General features: G+C 32.2%; 5 protein-coding genes across 18 annotated transcripts in view; 4 read left to right on the plus strand and 1 right to left on the minus strand.

The window, feature by feature from the left end:
* The window catches only part of LOC122567432 (low-density lipoprotein receptor-like), a 65,418-nt gene extending 57,328 nt beyond the window's left edge, over window positions 1-8,090 (plus strand). For 6 of the 7 annotated variants that reach the window (XM_043725923.1, XM_043725925.1, XM_043725930.1 and 3 more), the window contains 8 exons: window positions 32-236; window positions 994-1,305; window positions 2,370-2,670; window positions 2,947-3,238; window positions 3,681-4,161; window positions 4,511-4,594; window positions 5,539-5,807; window positions 5,945-8,090. In XM_043725923.1, coding sequence (XP_043581858.1) covers window positions 32-236; window positions 994-1,305; window positions 2,370-2,670; window positions 2,947-3,238; window positions 3,681-4,161; window positions 4,511-4,594; window positions 5,539-5,807; window positions 5,945-5,989 — 1,989 coding nt within the window. In that variant the 3' untranslated portion in view covers window positions 5,990-8,090. The remainder of the gene's footprint in view (window positions 1-31; window positions 237-993; window positions 1,306-2,369; window positions 2,671-2,946; window positions 3,239-3,680; window positions 4,162-4,510; window positions 4,595-5,538; window positions 5,808-5,944) is intronic. The other variant, XM_043725924.1, reaches the window with a different exon arrangement.
* Window positions 8,091-8,428: 338 nt separating this feature from the next.
* Window positions 8,429-11,224, plus strand: LOC122567445 (DNA repair protein RAD52 homolog). Its single transcript, XM_043725957.1, has 6 exons — window positions 8,429-8,913; window positions 9,005-9,158; window positions 9,734-9,882; window positions 9,957-10,179; window positions 10,261-10,452; window positions 10,517-11,224. Exons 1-6 carry the CDS (start codon window positions 8,875-8,877, stop codon window positions 10,648-10,650), a joined length of 891 nt encoding a protein of 296 aa, XP_043581892.1. The 5' UTR covers window positions 8,429-8,874; the 3' UTR covers window positions 10,651-11,224.
* LOC122567444 (ribosome production factor 2 homolog) lies at window positions 10,676-12,814 on the plus strand. Of its 2 annotated transcripts, none has more exons than XM_043725955.1 (5): window positions 10,676-10,813; window positions 11,534-11,666; window positions 11,739-12,178; window positions 12,265-12,409; window positions 12,504-12,814. In XM_043725955.1, the coding sequence occupies exons 2-5, from the start codon at window positions 11,655-11,657 to the stop codon at window positions 12,720-12,722; spliced, it is 816 nt and encodes a 271-aa protein (XP_043581890.1). In that variant the 5' UTR covers window positions 10,676-10,813; window positions 11,534-11,654; the 3' UTR covers window positions 12,723-12,814. The 2 variants fall into 2 exon arrangements, with proteins under 2 accessions (XP_043581890.1, XP_043581889.1); XM_043725954.1 differs by lacking the exon at window positions 10,676-10,813 and adding an exon at window positions 11,143-11,284.
* Window positions 12,762-15,401, minus strand: LOC122567440 (probable cysteine--tRNA ligase, mitochondrial). 5 transcript variants are annotated; one of them, XM_043725946.1, is made up of 8 exons: window positions 14,999-15,401; window positions 14,523-14,818; window positions 14,242-14,440; window positions 13,889-14,151; window positions 13,658-13,794; window positions 13,464-13,586; window positions 13,133-13,379; window positions 12,762-12,871 (listed from the first exon to the last, which is right to left on the minus strand). In XM_043725946.1, exons 1-8 carry the CDS (start codon window positions 15,244-15,246, stop codon window positions 12,858-12,860), a joined length of 1,527 nt encoding a protein of 508 aa, XP_043581881.1. In that variant the 5' UTR covers window positions 15,247-15,401; the 3' UTR covers window positions 12,762-12,857. The 5 variants fall into 5 exon arrangements, with proteins under 5 accessions (XP_043581881.1, XP_043581880.1, XP_043581883.1 ...); XM_043725945.1 differs by having other exon boundaries at window positions 13,119-13,379; XM_043725948.1 differs by lacking the exon at window positions 13,133-13,379.
* LOC122567437 (RNA polymerase II-associated protein 3) lies at window positions 15,358-18,137 on the plus strand. 3 transcript variants are annotated; one of them, XM_043725937.1, is made up of 9 exons: window positions 15,358-15,483; window positions 15,760-15,977; window positions 16,036-16,167; window positions 16,278-16,522; window positions 16,602-16,812; window positions 16,883-17,221; window positions 17,281-17,577; window positions 17,657-17,849; window positions 17,916-18,137. In XM_043725937.1, the coding sequence occupies exons 2-9, from the start codon at window positions 15,840-15,842 to the stop codon at window positions 18,002-18,004; spliced, it is 1,644 nt and encodes a 547-aa protein (XP_043581872.1). In that variant the 5' UTR covers window positions 15,358-15,483; window positions 15,760-15,839; the 3' UTR covers window positions 18,005-18,137. The 3 variants fall into 3 exon arrangements, with proteins under 3 accessions (XP_043581872.1, XP_043581873.1, XP_043581871.1); XM_043725938.1 differs by having other exon boundaries at window positions 15,439-15,586; XM_043725936.1 differs by having other exon boundaries at window positions 15,463-15,630.
* The last annotated feature ends 47 nt before the right edge of the window (window positions 18,138-18,184 follow it).

An 18,184-nucleotide genomic window follows, 5' to 3' on the forward strand; every position in this document is an offset into this window, starting at 1 on the left:
GCAAAGTAAAAGATTTATGAAATCGTTTTAGTATTCGAACGGCGAACGACCAAGCCATTGCAACAAGGACGAAGACTTCGACTGTGACGACGATTTCACGTGCATACACAAAAGCTGGGTGTGCGACGGTGAAAGAGACTGTCCCAACGGGGCCGACGAGTTGCCAAAACGGTGTCACAACGTTACATGCAGGCCGGATCAATTCCAATGCGGAGATCATCGTAATTGTATATCAGGTAAACTTAATTACGAGAACGTTTAACCAGCTTCCCTTTTTTGTAATTCGACAGATACTAGCTCTCGCGTTGTACAATGCGCCACTACGTATACCAGACATCGTGATTTGGAGGAGAAAGTTCATAAAGAAGGAGAATCCTTCGGCTATAGTTGGCCCGAGGCGTTTATTGTATTCGTAAATGGTGCATTTAGCGTATATTCATAATTAGTTTTGGTAAATAACGCATGCCGTGTACTCTGTAAAATATAGATAATCGATACGTTATGACCTGATTAATTTATGTAATTACCAGTCATCCTAATTTTGAGGAGAGAGTTTATATAAAAGCATCTTTGCCTATAGTATAGTATGAAATATTTAGTTTATTCATTGTACGCATTTCAGATACGTTGTAATGATTAATTTTGAGAAATAAAGCGCATAAGATTAATACGAAGCATAATTTTACTTCTAACGTATTAAATTTGCTTGTAGTACTCTATTAAATAATATTTATTCGTAATGTACGCAAGATATATTATACGTTGTATACTATACTATGCCATAGACGGGTGCACTTTCGCGTGAACGAGGAAACCAAGAATTTGTTGGTAAAAGCAAGTTGGTCAGGGCAGTTGTTATTCTCGTACTTGTCCATTTTTTATTTTTGCTCTGTTTTATTCGGCATTAATTTATCATCACGCAAAACACGCTTCTCGCTGCTTCTCCTTCGAGATTTTATTCTACGTACGTGTATATATAAAAATATTTTTCAGGCCACTTGTATTGCAACGGTAAAGCAGAATGCGTAGATGGCAGCGACGAGAGAAATTGCACGGGCAAAACCACCGTTTGTGATCCGTCGACGCAATTCGAATGTAGCGAGGGCTCGTGTATCCCTCTTTCCAGCGTGTGCAACAAAAACCGTGATTGTATCGGTTGGGAGGACGAGAACGAAGAACTTTGTGGCGTGAACGAGTGTTCCAAGAACAACGGTGGATGTTCGCAAATTTGCATCGATCTGCCGATCGGTTTCCGGTGTGATTGTAACGCAGGATACAGGCTCATTGACAATAGGACTTGCGATGGTAACTTGACAAGAGTATTCCCGAAAACATGTTCTTTGTTATTGACGTTAATGTTGAAATTGTAACTATTGATATTGGCCATTTCCCACTGTTAATTGTTAATTACTTTTCATTTTTAAGTCCATTGAAATGCATGTTAACGCGGTATCCATGACACAGTCCCAGCCTAATTTTTTTCTCTTTTCTTTTTAATTTAATAATTTACATTCACAATTTGTCCAATTTGGACATTAGGCGAAATTTTTTAGCTGTTTGATTATCGTGTGGGTGGCTACCCCCAGCGGGGTACCATCTTCGTGTTTGTTAGGTTATATCCTTTGTGAACCCAGCCTAATTGGTTGGGAAAACACGATGCTGATAGAGTGGATGATTTTAATAATTTTCCATTTTCATGATATAATATACGAATAATAAAATATAGGTATTACGCACGCATAAGGATATTACCTTTTTATATTCATTCGTTATCAATTTTTATATTTATTTGCTTCTCGATACAACTTCATACTTTTACTTCGCTAAATACTATACTTTTGGGTATCTTATAATATTTCCGCATATTTTTTTTGCATTCTGCGTTTTTTTGCACCTTTAAATGTCCTATAAATGCGTGAAAATCCGCAGCTTAGTTATAAAAGCTTGCGGTAAATGACAGTTGACGTGGAACAGCACACGAATGGTTATAACGATTCAGAACAGTCAGAAAGAACAGACAGACAGAAAGCTCGCAAAGTAAAGATAACTCTAACAACAGATGATTCTTACTTGCAACAATAAGACAGCTCTCTGAAGAAAAGCTGTGGCACTTTGCTTTTTTTCCTTTTTCTCGTCATACATGCGCGCATCCTCTCACTCGCCTGAATATGAGCATCTTCCCTCTTGTTACAACCCTCTTCTCGTTATACCTGACAAAACTCTATAAGAAAATGACGAACACGGTCTCACGATACTACAATGGTGTACTATTCTTTTTTTTCTTTTTCTTTTTAAGTCTTTCTAACGGAACAAAAATAATTGTCGCAACGAAAGAGAAACAATGTAAAAAATGGTGTTTCCCGCTCCAGATATAGACGAATGCTTGGAACCAGGCAGCTGTTCCCAGTTCTGTTTGAACGAAAAGAGCAGTTTCAAGTGCAGCTGTGCCCCGGGTTACCTTAAAGATCCCAGGAACCATACTCGTTGCAAGGCGGCAGAAGGTCACGCCAGTCTGCTCTTTACTAGAAGGCACGATATAAGAAAAGTGGCACTGGATCGTTTGGAGATGACGCATATAGTGAAAGACACGAAAATGGCCGCGGCCTTGGATTTCGTTTTTCGCACCGGTATGATCTTCTGGAGCGACAGCAGCGAAAAGAAGATCTATAAGTAAGCAACGATGAATCGAATTCAAAAGAACGACAAAAACACGTATTTAACTTTAAAATCAAACGCAAACATCTTTTCGATATGGCGTTGATCGACAACGTGTCGAATTTTTAAATTCTTCCTTTACGTATAAATAAAAGACGCAAGATCTAACTTATCGTGTTTCTCACCTATGGCCTACGTATATCGTGTGCACTCTGCTGCGCATCTTTGCGTCTCCTTTCCTATAAAAAATACTTTATTATTCATATATCCGTTATCATTATCATTGTTTAGAGCTCCGATAGACGAAGGCAACGAGCGTACAGTTGTAATTGACGATGGTTTAACAACATCGGATGGACTTGCCGTTGATTGGATATATAGTCATATTTATTGGACCGATTCTAAGAAGAGTACCATAGAACTGGCTAATTTCGAGGGTAATATGAGGAAGACGTTGATTCGAGATCGAGTACAAGAACCTAGAGCGATAGCTTTGAATCCACTGGAGGGATGGATGTTTTGGACCGATTGGAGCGACGAAGCCCGCATAGAGAAAGCGGGCATGGATGGATCTCATCGAACGGTAGATTCATAATAAGATCGAAGAGAGAACGAACCTGTGGTTAAGATAATCTTCTATGGATTCTTTTAGGAACACGGCTTTCCTTTTCGTATTCAGTTATAATTTAACGTGTTGCAATCGTACGACTATAAGCATCTTTGCTTTCGCCAGTAATAATACGCGTATATCGAATTTTTCCCAAAGGTTTCTCAAACTCTCTCTCTCTCTCTATATATATATATATATATATTCTTTTTTAATCCCTAATCTCTTTCTAAACATATCGTAATGATTGATAAAATAAGATTAAGCAGTAGTACTAGATAAAGTTTTCAAAATTCCCTCCTACTGAGAAAGTTCATTTTTTCTTCGACCTTTTAAAACAAAAGTTAATTAAATACTTTCAGAGCAGATCGCCAGTATAATAGTAAAGTTTCTGAAACAACTGACTTATCGTTTGCAGGTGATAGTCGACAATGACGTACAGTGGCCAAATGGGTTGACTCTGGATTTAATTGGCAAGAAAATATACTGGGTAGATGCAAAGTTAAATATAATTGGATCGTGTAATTACGATGGTTCAGGTGTACGAACGGTTCTCTATTCTCCGGAAGTATTGAGGCATCCCTTCAGTATTACGACGTTCGAAGACTACGTTTATTGGACCGACTGGGATAAGGAGGCGATATTTAAAGCAAATAAATTTACTGGTCAATCGGTCGAAGCTGTTACATCTCTTCGAACTCTGAAATATCCAATGGTCGTTCACGTATATCATCCGTACAGACAACCAGACGGAATGAATCAATGTCAGGCTGTGAATGGCCATTGCAGTCATTTGTGTTTACCAGCACCAAGAATTAATTCGAAATCGCCTCTTCTTAGTTGCGCTTGTCCGGACGGCCTAAGATTGTTACCTGACGGTTTGATGTGCGTGGAAAAAGGTAAGCGATACTGATGATGCCAATTATTTGTTCGTAAATTACACGCATTAATTTAATATGCATGCATTGACACTGAAGTCGAAAGAATGAAATCAAAGTTAGGGTAATGCATGGTACATTACGATAGGAATAACGCTTACGATTTAAATACGAATACAAAATTTTAACGAAGCATGTTTACATTTTTTTTTTGTATTACCGTATCGTTATCGAATTGCTTTAATCGATTCATTTTTTTTTTCACTCTTGAATTATACTATAATTATCATGCTTATGTCTTACATTTATTATTTTATTACTTATCATAATATTTTGCGTCGATGTTGCATGAATATGGGATGATATCCAGTAAGTACAACTGTAGCACCTACAACGCAAGAAATTAGTAAACCATTCAAGAGACTCGAACCTCTCAACGTCACCACGGCTGTCCGTAAGTATATTTGCACGCGTTCTATATCATACGATTATAGCTCCATAATCAATTGATCAAAAACATTTGGATATGCTTTATAATGTGTATAGTCTTATATTAATAACAATGTGTGTATTGTTATACGAGATGCATGTTTCTAAATCGCTAGAAAAAGTGGCTTTGTATATGATAAGAAGCTTGTCGTGATTGTACTTGTTAGCGATCACTGCTGACACTGTTCGTGTCACAGCTGTGACGTTTAGTTTAGAGTCTTTGGGCGATCGTATGAAGGGACACTTCACGCCTAGAAGGTTGCTTTATTACTTGCCGTGGACGGTCGTGCTATAAATTAAGGATTCCAAAGAGTCTCGGGTGGCGTCAAACGCTGGCATCGAACGCTGGGCGTCAATTGTTGAGAGACGGAGGAATTTTCTCACGTGTCACCGAAGAGGCCACCTTCGATAATTCCTGAAATCGCTTTACCTCCGCTCCAGAAAGGATAGATAATCCTAGGAGAGAGTCGCGAAGTCTCGTGCGAGTGCTGATTGGGCCTTGTTTTTAAGGAAGCAGACCAATCAGCAATTTCAAAGACTCTCGATGAAAAGAACGACTCTTAGAGGAGATGGGTGGTGAGACCAGGAAGACGGTTCTAGTTTGTCGAGTCAGAGTCGGAAGCAAATCACTAGTGGGATTGGAAGTAAAAAATAATTCAGTTAGTAAAGTTGAGTCAATAGGGTTCGGTTGAGTCTATCTCGTTCGAAAGATGCATCGCGTCTTCAAATACATCAAAATTTGGTGGGTCCTTCGGCGTTGTGTAATATCCAAGGCCAGAAGAAATTGCTTACAACTACCAAGCGGAGCATACTTCTGGCCGCGACAGTACCTTTTTAATTAGTTAGCTTTATCTTTAATTTAGTTCGCACGTCTTTGCTTCTTTTGTCTGACCGATTAATTTGTTTTAGATCCAACGCATTCAACAGATGGAGATGGCAAAGGTGGTCTAGCGTCTGAATCCACAGACCCTGGTTTAGTCGCTGGGATAGTGATAGGCGTGGCGTCCTTAGGGCTGTTACTCCTCGCATTAGTAGCAGTGTTATGCTATAGGCATTACCTTCATCGTAATGTAACGAGTATGAACTTTGATAATCCTGTGTATAGGAAAACCACAGAAGATCAATTTAGTCTTGAAAAGAATAGGTTTCCACTCCCCACTGCTACGGTTGGAGAAGAGGTAATTACTGTGTGTGATGTATCATTTCGTTAAAAAAAGAATTGTGTATATTATTTATATACTTTTCTTTATTTATTTATTGAACCTCGATATAAAATGTATATATTTTGTATAATTTTTTTGTTTAATTTCAATAGGCTCAGGAACCTTTAACGAGTCCTGGAACTAATGATTACGTTTAAGAATGAATCTGTCAATGAAACGGGCTTAGCAGGCTATTGAAATATAATGTCGACCAAGTAACACAAAAATCATGTATAAAAAAAAAAAAAAAAAAGTGAAGCGCATGTCGAGCGAGCCTGTCCAATAATATGCCTGCAATTGCCCACCTGCCTGCCAACTCAGCTGTGATTATGTTTATTTTTTCTTTTTTGTACTGTCTCGTTTTCTTTACAAATTTATGCATCTTGTCATTCAACTACTACTACACGTATGTGCAACATTTAGATTTGCTCCGAGGCATAAAGGGAGAAATACTTAGGTGAACTATAATTGTTGCCAAATAAGCGGTATAACCGTCAGTTTTCGGGTAGTTCGATAAGATACAATAAAAATCCTATTTTATAATGGTTTCTCTTTCGTTTACACGCGGTAATATGTAACATAGTGCTATTTATAAATCTATGTGGGGTCTTGATGCAACTATGTTTAAATATATAAAATATATACATATATATATATATATGTATATGTATATGTATATATGTAGAGAGAGAGAGAGAGAGAGAGAGAGAGAAAGAGAGAGAGAGAGAGAGAGAGAAAGAGAAAGAGAAAGAGAGAATATTTTTATCTACATGTAAGATCTTTAACTTGTTATTGTTTCACTATTTATTCTTTAAGCATATATTTTGTCGAGTATAACTTTTAGTTAGATATATGTATACTGTTGCATTGATAGAATCTCATGTATATAACATACGAATATGCGAAGTATATAGTAGGAATAATTTTACGAATCATTAGTAATGGTAATGAATTGTCAGAAACTTTCTATCATCATTTGTGAATTTGTTAAATTATTTGTAATAACGTTTTTTACATATATTATACAATATTTTATAGTGCCAAAAGAAAGTGTTTCAGAAATGATCATGTTTAATGGTATTTGTAGCAATCAGAGACATTTTCTTAAACAATCGAAATTTCTTCTTTGATATATTATAAATTTAGGAATAGCAATATACTTACATTTTAATCCCAGTAATAGCTCAAACGATGGCGTTTACGTATATAAATGTATAAATCGTTCTTTTGTACATGAATACACATTTCTCCTTTTATGTCGTTTACACGATATATACAAGCAGTGTTTCCAGCACGTTCATAGAACTCTTTTTAACGACTGCCTGTGTTTGTATAAGTAGACCATATCATAGTAAAACACTTCTCGCCGATATATTCTGTTAATGTTATGATTGTAATGAAATAGATTGAAAACCAATTAGATGTAATAAGATCAGCTCAATGACACTAAGTGTGACTGCGTGTCTGTTAAAAGTAAAACTGTTGTTTAGGTATTTCAACCTACTAAAAAAAAAATCAGTGTATATGTATAGAACTATCGCCTCGGGTTTAAGAGTTTTACTTATTATATATACTTTATGATTATTATATTAAATAATTAAATGTGAGACAGATATTCTTCTAGGTAAGATTATTAAAGAGTATAATGATATTGTGGCGAACTAACAGCTGTGTGTATTAAGAAGTAGCAACATATTTGTTACGTATTAACATTTTTTTTTATTTTCAACTGATAAAGTTAAGTGTAGTATATTACTGTAATAAAAATTTTTTATCTAGTAATGTTAATATAATTTAAGAAAGAAACATTGACAAAAGAAGCTTGACAATTCTATTCACAAATTATCTTTATGTAGATATATTTTCTTGCAAATTGTGCGTTTTCAACAGATTTTATATCGATAATTTATTGTATCGAACTATCAATATACTTACTGTCATACAAATGCAGAAAAATTTGCTACTTTTTAATAAAGCACGTATTCTTTCCTACAATTGAAAGAAAGCAAAGTCCAAAATTAAAATATAGAGGCTCGATGGTGATTTTAATCAAAAGATAGCAAGAGTGTGGTGAGTATCAGTTGCAATTAATTGTGTGAGTCACAAGGCATAATTTAGCCAACCTATTCGCCAAAATCGTGTCAAACATTATTTCTATGCAATATATATTATCACTACACACGCATAATATAAATATATATTATATATATAATTTATTATAATGATTATTGTATAAATAAATATATAAAATAAATCACACTATCGTTATTGTTATCATACCTACGACAACTAAAATGTGCCTTATTTTTAAAGATGGAATATGAAATATAGAGCACTAAATGATTTCTTTCATGATTTAGAAATTATTGTATCGAATATAAAATAAACGCCATACATACATATATAGAGATAATTACGTATTGCACAGTACTTTATGTGAATTCTTCGTCGCTATTTCTGAAATGAACAACGATTTAAATTACAAAATTATTGTCAGAGTGCCTACGTGCGCGGCGATCGAGAAGAAGATAACGCAGGAGAGAGACGGCAAAATTTCAAAGGAAGTTTACACGAACCGCCGAAGATAAGGTGTTGAGAAGTTATATCGAGAAATTCGGACTGTTAGTTTATACGGCCTGCAATAAATAATTTAAAGTTACAGCCCAAGTCTTGGGAAAGTTTTCGCGAAAAGTTGCCGAGAGTAAGATATTAAGAGATTGTATTAAGAAATTCAAACTATTAATTTGGTACAGTAATGAATAATTTAAAGCCAGTTTACATGTCTTGTCTCTGTCTTCCGAATCATTTACCTCTCTTATCTAGCCACACCTTTGGCGAATAATTAGATAATGTATAATTTTCCATTCGCACGTATAATCTGTCAATTTAAATTTCGTTCTTGTTTTATGCTGAATGTTTCTAGATACAATCATCGAAGCCAACTTCACGCAATTATACTAACAGCAAGTTTAAGCGATAGCGTAACGGTATCACATATCGCAAAATTTTAAATTCGTTTAACCGTTTGGATATATCATTACCCATGATTAACGCGATTAATTATCCGTCTTGTATAAAAATTGTAAGTATGAATCACAGTGTCTTGAGAAGATTTAGTTATACGAATTAAATACGAAAAATATAGATTACAAAAGAAAGATAATTTGTTTTAGCCATCTACAAATTCACAACTGAAGATGACAAATACATTACCACAACAATTAGATTTAGTGAAAGCACTAGCTCTTAATAATGATTTGATATTATTAGCAAATCAAATATTTGGTGAAGGAAAATGGAGTCATAATATTACTAGCCAAACAATAGGTGTATATTTCATGGATTTTATTAATCATTCGTTTATCTTATTAATCTTTTTGTGTTATTATTTTATTTAGTCCGTGCCTCTCGGCTTTGGACGAACTTTCAGCTTTCTTTACAGCTNCTTTATTGCACTAATCGCCTTCTTATCTCTAATCTAACACTAATGCTTATAATCTATTTCCACTTATGCCTACGATTTATTGCAACTTAGCCTACACACTATTGCCACTTTGGTCTTTTTGCCTCCTTGCTGTGCTACCTTCCTGTCCTTCCACCCCTTCTTGTATTGCCTTTACCCTTCTTTTCTCTATTATCGCTCTTAGGTCCATTAGTCGTTCCCCAGTCCCATTTAATATTTCTTCCATTTCCTTTGCTCCTCCTGTTATTTCACACTCTTTTAGTACATGTATCAGGTCCTCTTCTTCCCCTCCACATAATCTGCACCTTCTTTCTTCCTCCTCTTTCCAATGTTCTTTCGCTTTGGTTTCGTTTCAGCACCTGAATCTGGCTATGATTAATCTTTTTGTATATAAACTTTATGTACTGTATGTAAACTTTACTACTTAAATATATTTTAGATTTTATTGAAACTTTCATGGGTAAATATGTTTGTGGATGTGTGACACTTCTCAAGGTCCAATTAAAAGATGGAACATATCATGAGGACATGGGATATTGTTACATAGAAGGAGCTATGAAAGGTTTAACAATACATTGTGCAAGAATTGTATGTTCAAAATTTGAATACTTTATATTTATGTATATTATAGAAGTTAGTCTTCTTTTTATTATTTTATTCAGGGTTCTCTTACAGATGCCTTTAAAAGGGTATTGTCATGTTTTGGTAAAGAGATAAATACTGAGATACAAAATCTATCAAAAAAGTCATCAAATTCACATATGGTTGCTGATAGTTTATTTAACGAAACAGAAAATAAAACTTCAGAAAGTAAAATGCCAGAACCATGTGCTCAATCGACTCCGTTTATAAGTAATAAAAATAATAAAGAAAAACAGAAAACAGGTTTTTACAATTTTTTGAACTTTTTATTTTTTATGAATTGAGCTTTATTAAAATATTTGATTGTGTTATAATTTTTTTTAGAGGATGTATTAAAATCAAAATGCCCAAATGTTGCGAAGGAGCAAGTGTCTGTAGAACAAGCAGTAGCAAGTTTTATTGCACAACAGGAGCAGTATATCAAAACTTCAAGTGAGATGAAAAGTCATATACAGCCCAGTGTTCTGGGTAATCAGAAAGAGCAAAATAATATTGAAATAGGAGATTCAAAACCAGGTAAATTAGTTAAGGATTTATTTGTTTACAGACTAATTTTAAATGAAATGTAAATAACTTTTAGCATCCGAAGAAGAACTTTTACGAATGGAACGGAAACGAAAACAGATGGAGAAACAAGCGGAGTATAAGAGATTAATGAAGGAAAGAGAACAACAGAAGACTAATCAAAATAAAAAAAGCAATACAAGATACTAGTCAATCAAGTTAAAAACTTTATATGAATGAGTCGTATAATCACAGTTGTATACACAGGTGTGGAAACTCCTGTGTTAAAGGTAGTTCCTGATTTGAGGACAGAAGATTTCTTGTATTGTTTACCACACACATGATACTGAGTAGTCAAAACAATTTCAACAAGGTAATACATAGTGGAAGTAAACAAATTAAATTTTTTATAATTTGAATGATACTTTGTAAATAGGTATACATTATTTCTTCATAGACAATTCTATTTATGATTAAATTTCGCTTTAGGGGACACAACATTATGGCCTTGTGTCTCCTATTGTTTTAACTACTCTGCAGCAACGCCGCTGTTGGTGGATTGGAGAAACATCAGTCGTCGCATAATTGTGTCATCCCCCATTACGGGAGTTTCAGGACTTGTGTACACGACCGCGGTTATAGATTATGGACTAACAACTGCCATATTGTAAACATGCCCATTTAATTCCCATTTTCCATCGAGTGTAATTTGAATTTGTGCAAGAACACGTGTGTTATATGTGATATGTTTTACATAATAAATATTCATTCAGTATTTCTATAATTTTAAGGAAGTACAGTTTTTAAAGTTAATAATCACCATGACCGTGATGCAAAGAGTAGTGTAGGTATTTTTATGTAAAATAAGGTATTTTGGTTATGATTAAAATGCATAGGTTATATACGTATGTTTACAATTCACTTTTTACTTTTTATGCATATTAGAACTTCTATCATTTTTATCGAATTTTATCAGACATCTGCTAAAAGTAAAAGCTTTTATAAAAAAAAAAAGAAGTATTTTTATACCTTATCTGTCTGTTTTGTATACGTCATTCCTACATTAGAAATGTGAATGCAACTTTTATTGCAGAAAGCCGACTACCCATAAGGGTAAACGAGCTATTGTGAAAAAAGAACCGAAATTAATAGAGGATGCTAAACAAACTCTGTGTTTCAAAGGTAAAAACACTTCACAGATAGTAGTAGATTTTATGAAAGACTTGGTAAGTTGAACTATGTAAAATGGTAATGATAAAGTGACTTACCTGAATAACATGATGAATATTTGGTTTTAGTACGATTTAAAAAAGCCAGATGCACAGATAATGCAAAAGAAAAATGATATACTACCATTTGAGGATATAACACCTATCGAAAAATTTTCTGTAAAATATAATGCACCGCTTTTTATGATCGCTTTGCATAATAAAAAACGTCCCCACAATTTAGTAATGGGAAGAATGTATGAACAAACGTTATTAGATATGGTAGAATTTGGCATAGAAAATTATAAAGGACTGAAAAGTTTTAAAGTTCCCAAAATTTCAGAAGGAATAAAACCTTTATTAGTTTTCAATGGAGAGCTCTTTGAAAATAACTATGAGTTAAATAGAATTAAAAATTTGTTTGTGGATATGTTTCAAAGGGAACCAGTTGAAAAGATTAGGCTTCAAGGTCTCGAACATGTTCTGAGTTTCACTGCTATTGACAATAAAATACTATTACGCAGTTACAGGTACATCTCTTTCTTTCTTGATATTATTGTGTACCATTATATAAAGTTCTTTCAAATGTAATCTATTTAATAAAATTATGTTTTAGGGTACTTTTAAAAAAGTCCGATTGTAGAATACCAAGAATTGAATTAGAAGAAATTGGTCCAAGAGCAGATTTAATTTGTAGACGTACGAAACTTGCTTCTGAAGATTTGTTTAAGCAAGCTTGTAAAAAGCCAAAAGAGCTGAAGGTAATATCTTTCATTTTGGAAATAATAATTGACAGGAAAAATAATGATTTAGTATTTACTTTTGTTCATTTATTTATTTAATATACGATCACAGGTTAAAAAGAAGAAGAATATATCTGTGGACAAACTTGGAACAACCTTTGGTCGTGTACATGTTGGAGCACAAAATATTAATAGTATACAGACGAGAAAAATGAAAGGATTAAAAAAGACAATGGCAGAGAAGAAAGCTGGGGCGAAAAGGAAAAATATTGAAAATAGTGATAATGATAATTCAAAAAAATTAAAAACTAATAGCGATTCAGCTGATTAATAGTGAACTATTTATCTAAAATCAGCAAAGAAATAAATGTAAAGACAAGTATTTTCTTTTTTATTAAAAATATTAAATTACCATTAAAGATTTTTGTTGATTTTTATTTAATATTTCTTGATACTCCAACTAGTTTCAGTTTTGTGATCCTAGAAAGACAGAAATAGAATATAAAATATATAATTTAAAAATTAAATTACTGAAATATATATATATATATATATAATATATAATATATAATATATAACAATATATAATATATATATATATAATATATATAATATATATATATATATTGTTATATATTGTATGTTATATGTATTATGTTGTATGTATGTTGTATGTTATATATTGTATACATAATATATTATATATAATATATATATAATGTTGTACCTTAATTATTATACCGTAAGTGGAAAGTTCTGATCGTACTTTATCGCACGCCGTAAGTAAAGTCGTATCTTTCACATCTTGCTCTAAAATTTTGTTACGTACAGTACCTCTAAATTTTATCAAACATTCGACGACACTGTCCATTCTATAATCATTTACTGTACTAGGATTTGAAATTCCGAATTTGGAAAGTATTTCTGATGTATAATTTAATACTGCAGCTACAGCAGGTATACAGGTACTAAAAGTGTTCATGCTACTCTAAATTTAATACAACAGTATGTTCTAAGTTCGTTGTTGAGAATATCCGAGTAAATCAATATTAGCTACTAAATATATATTTACCTGAGGATCATGTAACATTTTATTAACTACATTAATTAGATTTATAAGTGACCTCATGGCTTTTGCAGTGTTAAAATCATTTGCTAATGCAGTATTAATACTGTTTTTTGTTTCTTCCAAACACTGAAATATTAATTCAATAATGAATATATATGTTTTTATGTAAAATAATAAAATCCAACGAGATAACTAACGCGGAATAACGTAGCTTCATCTACATTGCCAGTATCCCAATTTCCAACGATATAATTATGACAGTCGCTAATAAAATGTTCAATTTTATGTAATACAGCTACTGCATTATCCATTACATCATGGGAAAATTGAAGTTCTGAAAAATGAATATTAAAAATATAGTTAATGAAATTTACATTTAATCTAAAATAATTTAGCCATATATAGAAATAAATTATTGCAAACTATACCATTTTTATAATTCGAAAGTAGACAAAGGATTCTAAACTGATTTGCTGTATATTTTTCAAGGAATTCTCTTATACCGATGGTGTTTTTAAGACTTTTTGACATTTTTTCGTGTTTCAAGGACAAATATCCATAATGTACCCAATAATTTACCCACTGTTGTACTTCGTGATAACAACACGATTGCGCTTCCTCATTCTCATGATGTGGAAAAATGAGATCTATCCCACCGCTGTGAAAGTCCACGGAACTTCCAAAAATTGTGCTAATTGAAATATAAATTTTATATATATTAGCTCTAATGCACATTACGATACAACATATAAAATAGAAAGATTCTAATATGGCTCTCTACCTTGCGATAGTGCTACATTCTATGTGCCACCCTGGCCTTCCGGGAGCCCATGGAGACTCCCAAAATGGTTCACCTTCCTTAGCTGCTTTCCAAAGGCAAAAATCTAATGGAGATTTTTTATCAGGATGAAAACTATCTGATATTGGAGTTGATAGCTTGCCATACATTCCATATTTATGCGTATCAAAATAAACAGATCCTATATGAAGAATAATTATCATTTACGATAACTAAAGTCCATAATGAAAATAATAGCTAAATTGTTACATTTTATATTTCACCATCTTTCAAAGTGTAAGCATTGCCTTTGTCTAGAATGCTCTTCACAAACTGAATAATTTGTGGTATATAATCAGTTACCCTACAATACAGATGAGGCCTTGTTACATTTAACATTTTCATATCTTCGGTAAATTCGTTTTCATAATGTTTTGTTAGATCCTTATAATTTTGTTTTAACTCTTTTGAGCGTGCTATTATTTTATCATCTATGTCTGTTATGCACATGGCCATTACAACATTTATATTGAAGTGGTCTGATAATATTCTCCTGATAATATCCGAATACACGTAAGTCCTATGAATGAAAGTTTAAAATGTGAAAGAACATTTTCATTATTTAATAACTAAATTATTGCAAACATTAAGATAATATTATATTTTGTTTTTATGTTAATTTTAACAATCAAATAAAAGACCCTTTCCGAAGAATTTATTATTATCTTATATGCAATTAAAAAGAAAAAATAGACCTTACACTGCATGTCCTATATGTGCCGAATCATATACAGTAGGTCCACAAAGATACCAAGTTAGAACGGCTTTATTTTTTAAAATTAACGGCACTTTACATTTTGTTATGGGATTGTAGATTTGAATATCTGTTTTGTATCCTGTAGGTTTCAACCACTGTGCTTGTTTCTTTAACTTTGTTTCGGTATGTATAAATTGATAGCATGCTTTTCGTATTTTGTAATATAAGACATTCTTTATAAATACATTCATTTTAGTGCTTTTTATTACTAAATGGGTATATTAAACGATCATTATATTCTTATAATCAATTACGATTAACTGACATTTAATTTTATGGTTAACTTAACCGTAGAAAATTCGCTTCGCACTTTCCTATCAATATTAACTTCGAAGATTGCCAGATGCGGAGCGCTAGTGTTGAAAAACACATTTCGAAATTTGTTAAAAGTTATGTCCCTGATAAGTGTTGCGCAGCTAGAATTAAGGGTTTGTTGCTTAAAAGATTAAGAATTTCAATGCAAATCGTTAAAGCAAAAAGTATTTTGTTATATAGAAATTCATTGCGAAACTTTCCTACGTGTGACAAAGTGTAATAATTTTAATGTAATGAATTGCATAAACATTTTATAATACGTACGTTTTTAATAGCAATAGTGATGTATGATATGAACTCAGTCAAAATTTTATCTTAAATAATCAAATATTCTAATAAATTAATAATTAAATAGTGGAATCATAATTTATATTTTTTCCTTTTTTTAGAAGGAGCAGAACATAACCTAAATTTGCAATTGACGTTTTATCTTTTCTTACAATTATTATATTAAATAAAGTTGTACGAAATGGATAAATCGATCTTAATGCAAAAGCAGGTGAAGGATAATGCAGAAGATTTACAGAAAGAATTTCTTGATATGAAAAATTGGGAGGAGCAAATGAGATGTAAAGATGAGCAATTACGGAAAGAAAAAAGTGGTCAGGTACAAGTTGTGATCATATTCATAGAAATATATAAACTTATAGGGATGATTTTTGTAGATTATTTTACCACCAATTAGAAGTAAACATAAAAATAAAACCAAAAATGCCTCCACAAAGAAAGATCAAGGTGATACTAAATCAAAAAGGATTAAATCACACGATTATTCTGCTTGGGAGAAATTTGATGTAGTAAGTTTATTACTGTGAATATGTATTGTGAATATTGAATTAAACATTTTTTTCTGTAAAATCCAATAAAACTTAGGAAAATTCTGATTGCTTGTAATATTGTTTCAAAGGATAAAGAATGCAGAAAAATAGATAATAATGAGCAATCAGATGATTCTGAGGATGAACATATGTCTAAAGAAGAATTAGAGAAAGCACATCAAAAAGCAACAAAACATAAAAGTGAAGGCAATATTTTGGTGCAGCAACATAAATGGTCTGAAGCAGTTGGCTGTTATACAGAGGCTATAAAATTATTTCCATATGATGCAGTATTTTACGCAAATCGTGCACTCTGTCAGTTAAAACTAGACAAGTATATATGTCTTTTGATTATATCTGCATATTCAATTAAAAATTATCAGATGATACTAAAATATTACACTTTTCTGTAGTTTTTATTCTGCTGAATCTGATTGTTCCACTGCAGTTCAATTAGATGAGAGTTATGTAAAAGCTTATCACAGAAGAGCAACAGCTAGAATGAATCTAAAACAATATAAAGAAGCTAAACATGACTTGGAAAAAGTTTTGAAATTAGAACCTTCTAATAAGGAAGCCAAATTGCTGCTAAATCAAATTGAAAGCAAGATTAAATGTTCAGAGGTAATTAATAACTAAGAAACAAACATTATTATTTAGTTAACATACTATTTAGCAATGGTATTTTGTACAGACAAGTACTATAGCGAAGGAAGGTAAAAAAATGTCAACAATTGAAAAAAAAGATACTAAAAAGGCTACGATTGAAAAAAAGATTTCTGAAAAAACGTGGAATAATGCTGCATCAAATGTACAAACAACAAAAACCAAGAATATAATAAACACTAAAAATATGGAGAAGAGTAAAGATAATAAAAGTGTTGTAAATATTAAAGATAGTACAGAGACTGAAAAAGATAATGTGACTGATACTAATGTGAAAAGGGATCCACGTATTCCAGATTGGTTACCAGAGAAAGATGAAGTCATTGTAATAGAACCAATAGAGAAGCCTCCTCATTTACGTTCAAAGGTAAAATTACAACATTAACATCCATGCTCGAAAATATCTGAAGTTTTTGTTGATTACAGAAATCATTGACGAAAATACCTATCCAAGAAGTGGAATTTGGTATCGAGCAGTATAAGTATACTAATGACAAAACAGCATATAACAAAGATGATCCTATAGAAACAAAAGAACCTCATAAAGATCCCGTGCAGAAAGTGGAACCGCATAATATTGCGAAAGATAATACTTATATTAAAGTTCCTGAACCTTTGGAGGATATTAGTAGTATTATACCTCCAATTCCCAAAACAGCTGTACAGTTTTTAATGAATTGGAAAAGAAATAGTTCACCAGAATTTAGATATAAGTATTTGAAGGTAAGAACAATGTGTAAAAGTTACAATTTTTTAATATACAAAGTATGCATTTTAATCTAATTAGTAAATCAAATTCCAGCAATTATCAGAGGGTAGTTTACCTAAAATATTTCAAGATTCAATGGAATCGGATATTTTTAGCCAAATAATAGAAGTTTTGGGAAAGGAATTCATAGGAAGGAAAAATCAGATATTCTACTACTTAAATGACCTAAGTCGAGTCAAGCGATTTAGAGCACTCATCATGTTTACTAGTAACAGTGACAAAGAAAGTAAGTGTTATTGTACAAAACTTAAAATAATATAAAGTGTTAATAATATTTTTCTTCAATTTTTAGACTTAAAAATGTTGTTTGAATATTGCAAAACGGTGGAAAATGTGTCCGAAGATGAAATTTCAGCTCTACAAGATAAATATGAAATGTAGAAATAAATGCATAGTGATATGCGGGTATAAAAATATTTTTAAGTAATGTAATGATATTAAGTTACACATATATAATTTTGTATAAGTATTCCTGTCCGAATAAGTTTGAATAAAGAAACGGAGATTATTAGAATTATTTCTTAATTACTTGTACTATATTACATCACGTGTTACATTCTT

The sequence above is a fragment of the Bombus pyrosoma genome, linkage group LG5 (genome assembly GCF_014825855.1).
Source record: "Bombus pyrosoma isolate SC7728 linkage group LG5, ASM1482585v1, whole genome shotgun sequence".
Taxonomy (NCBI): domain Eukaryota; kingdom Metazoa; phylum Arthropoda; class Insecta; order Hymenoptera; family Apidae; genus Bombus; species Bombus pyrosoma.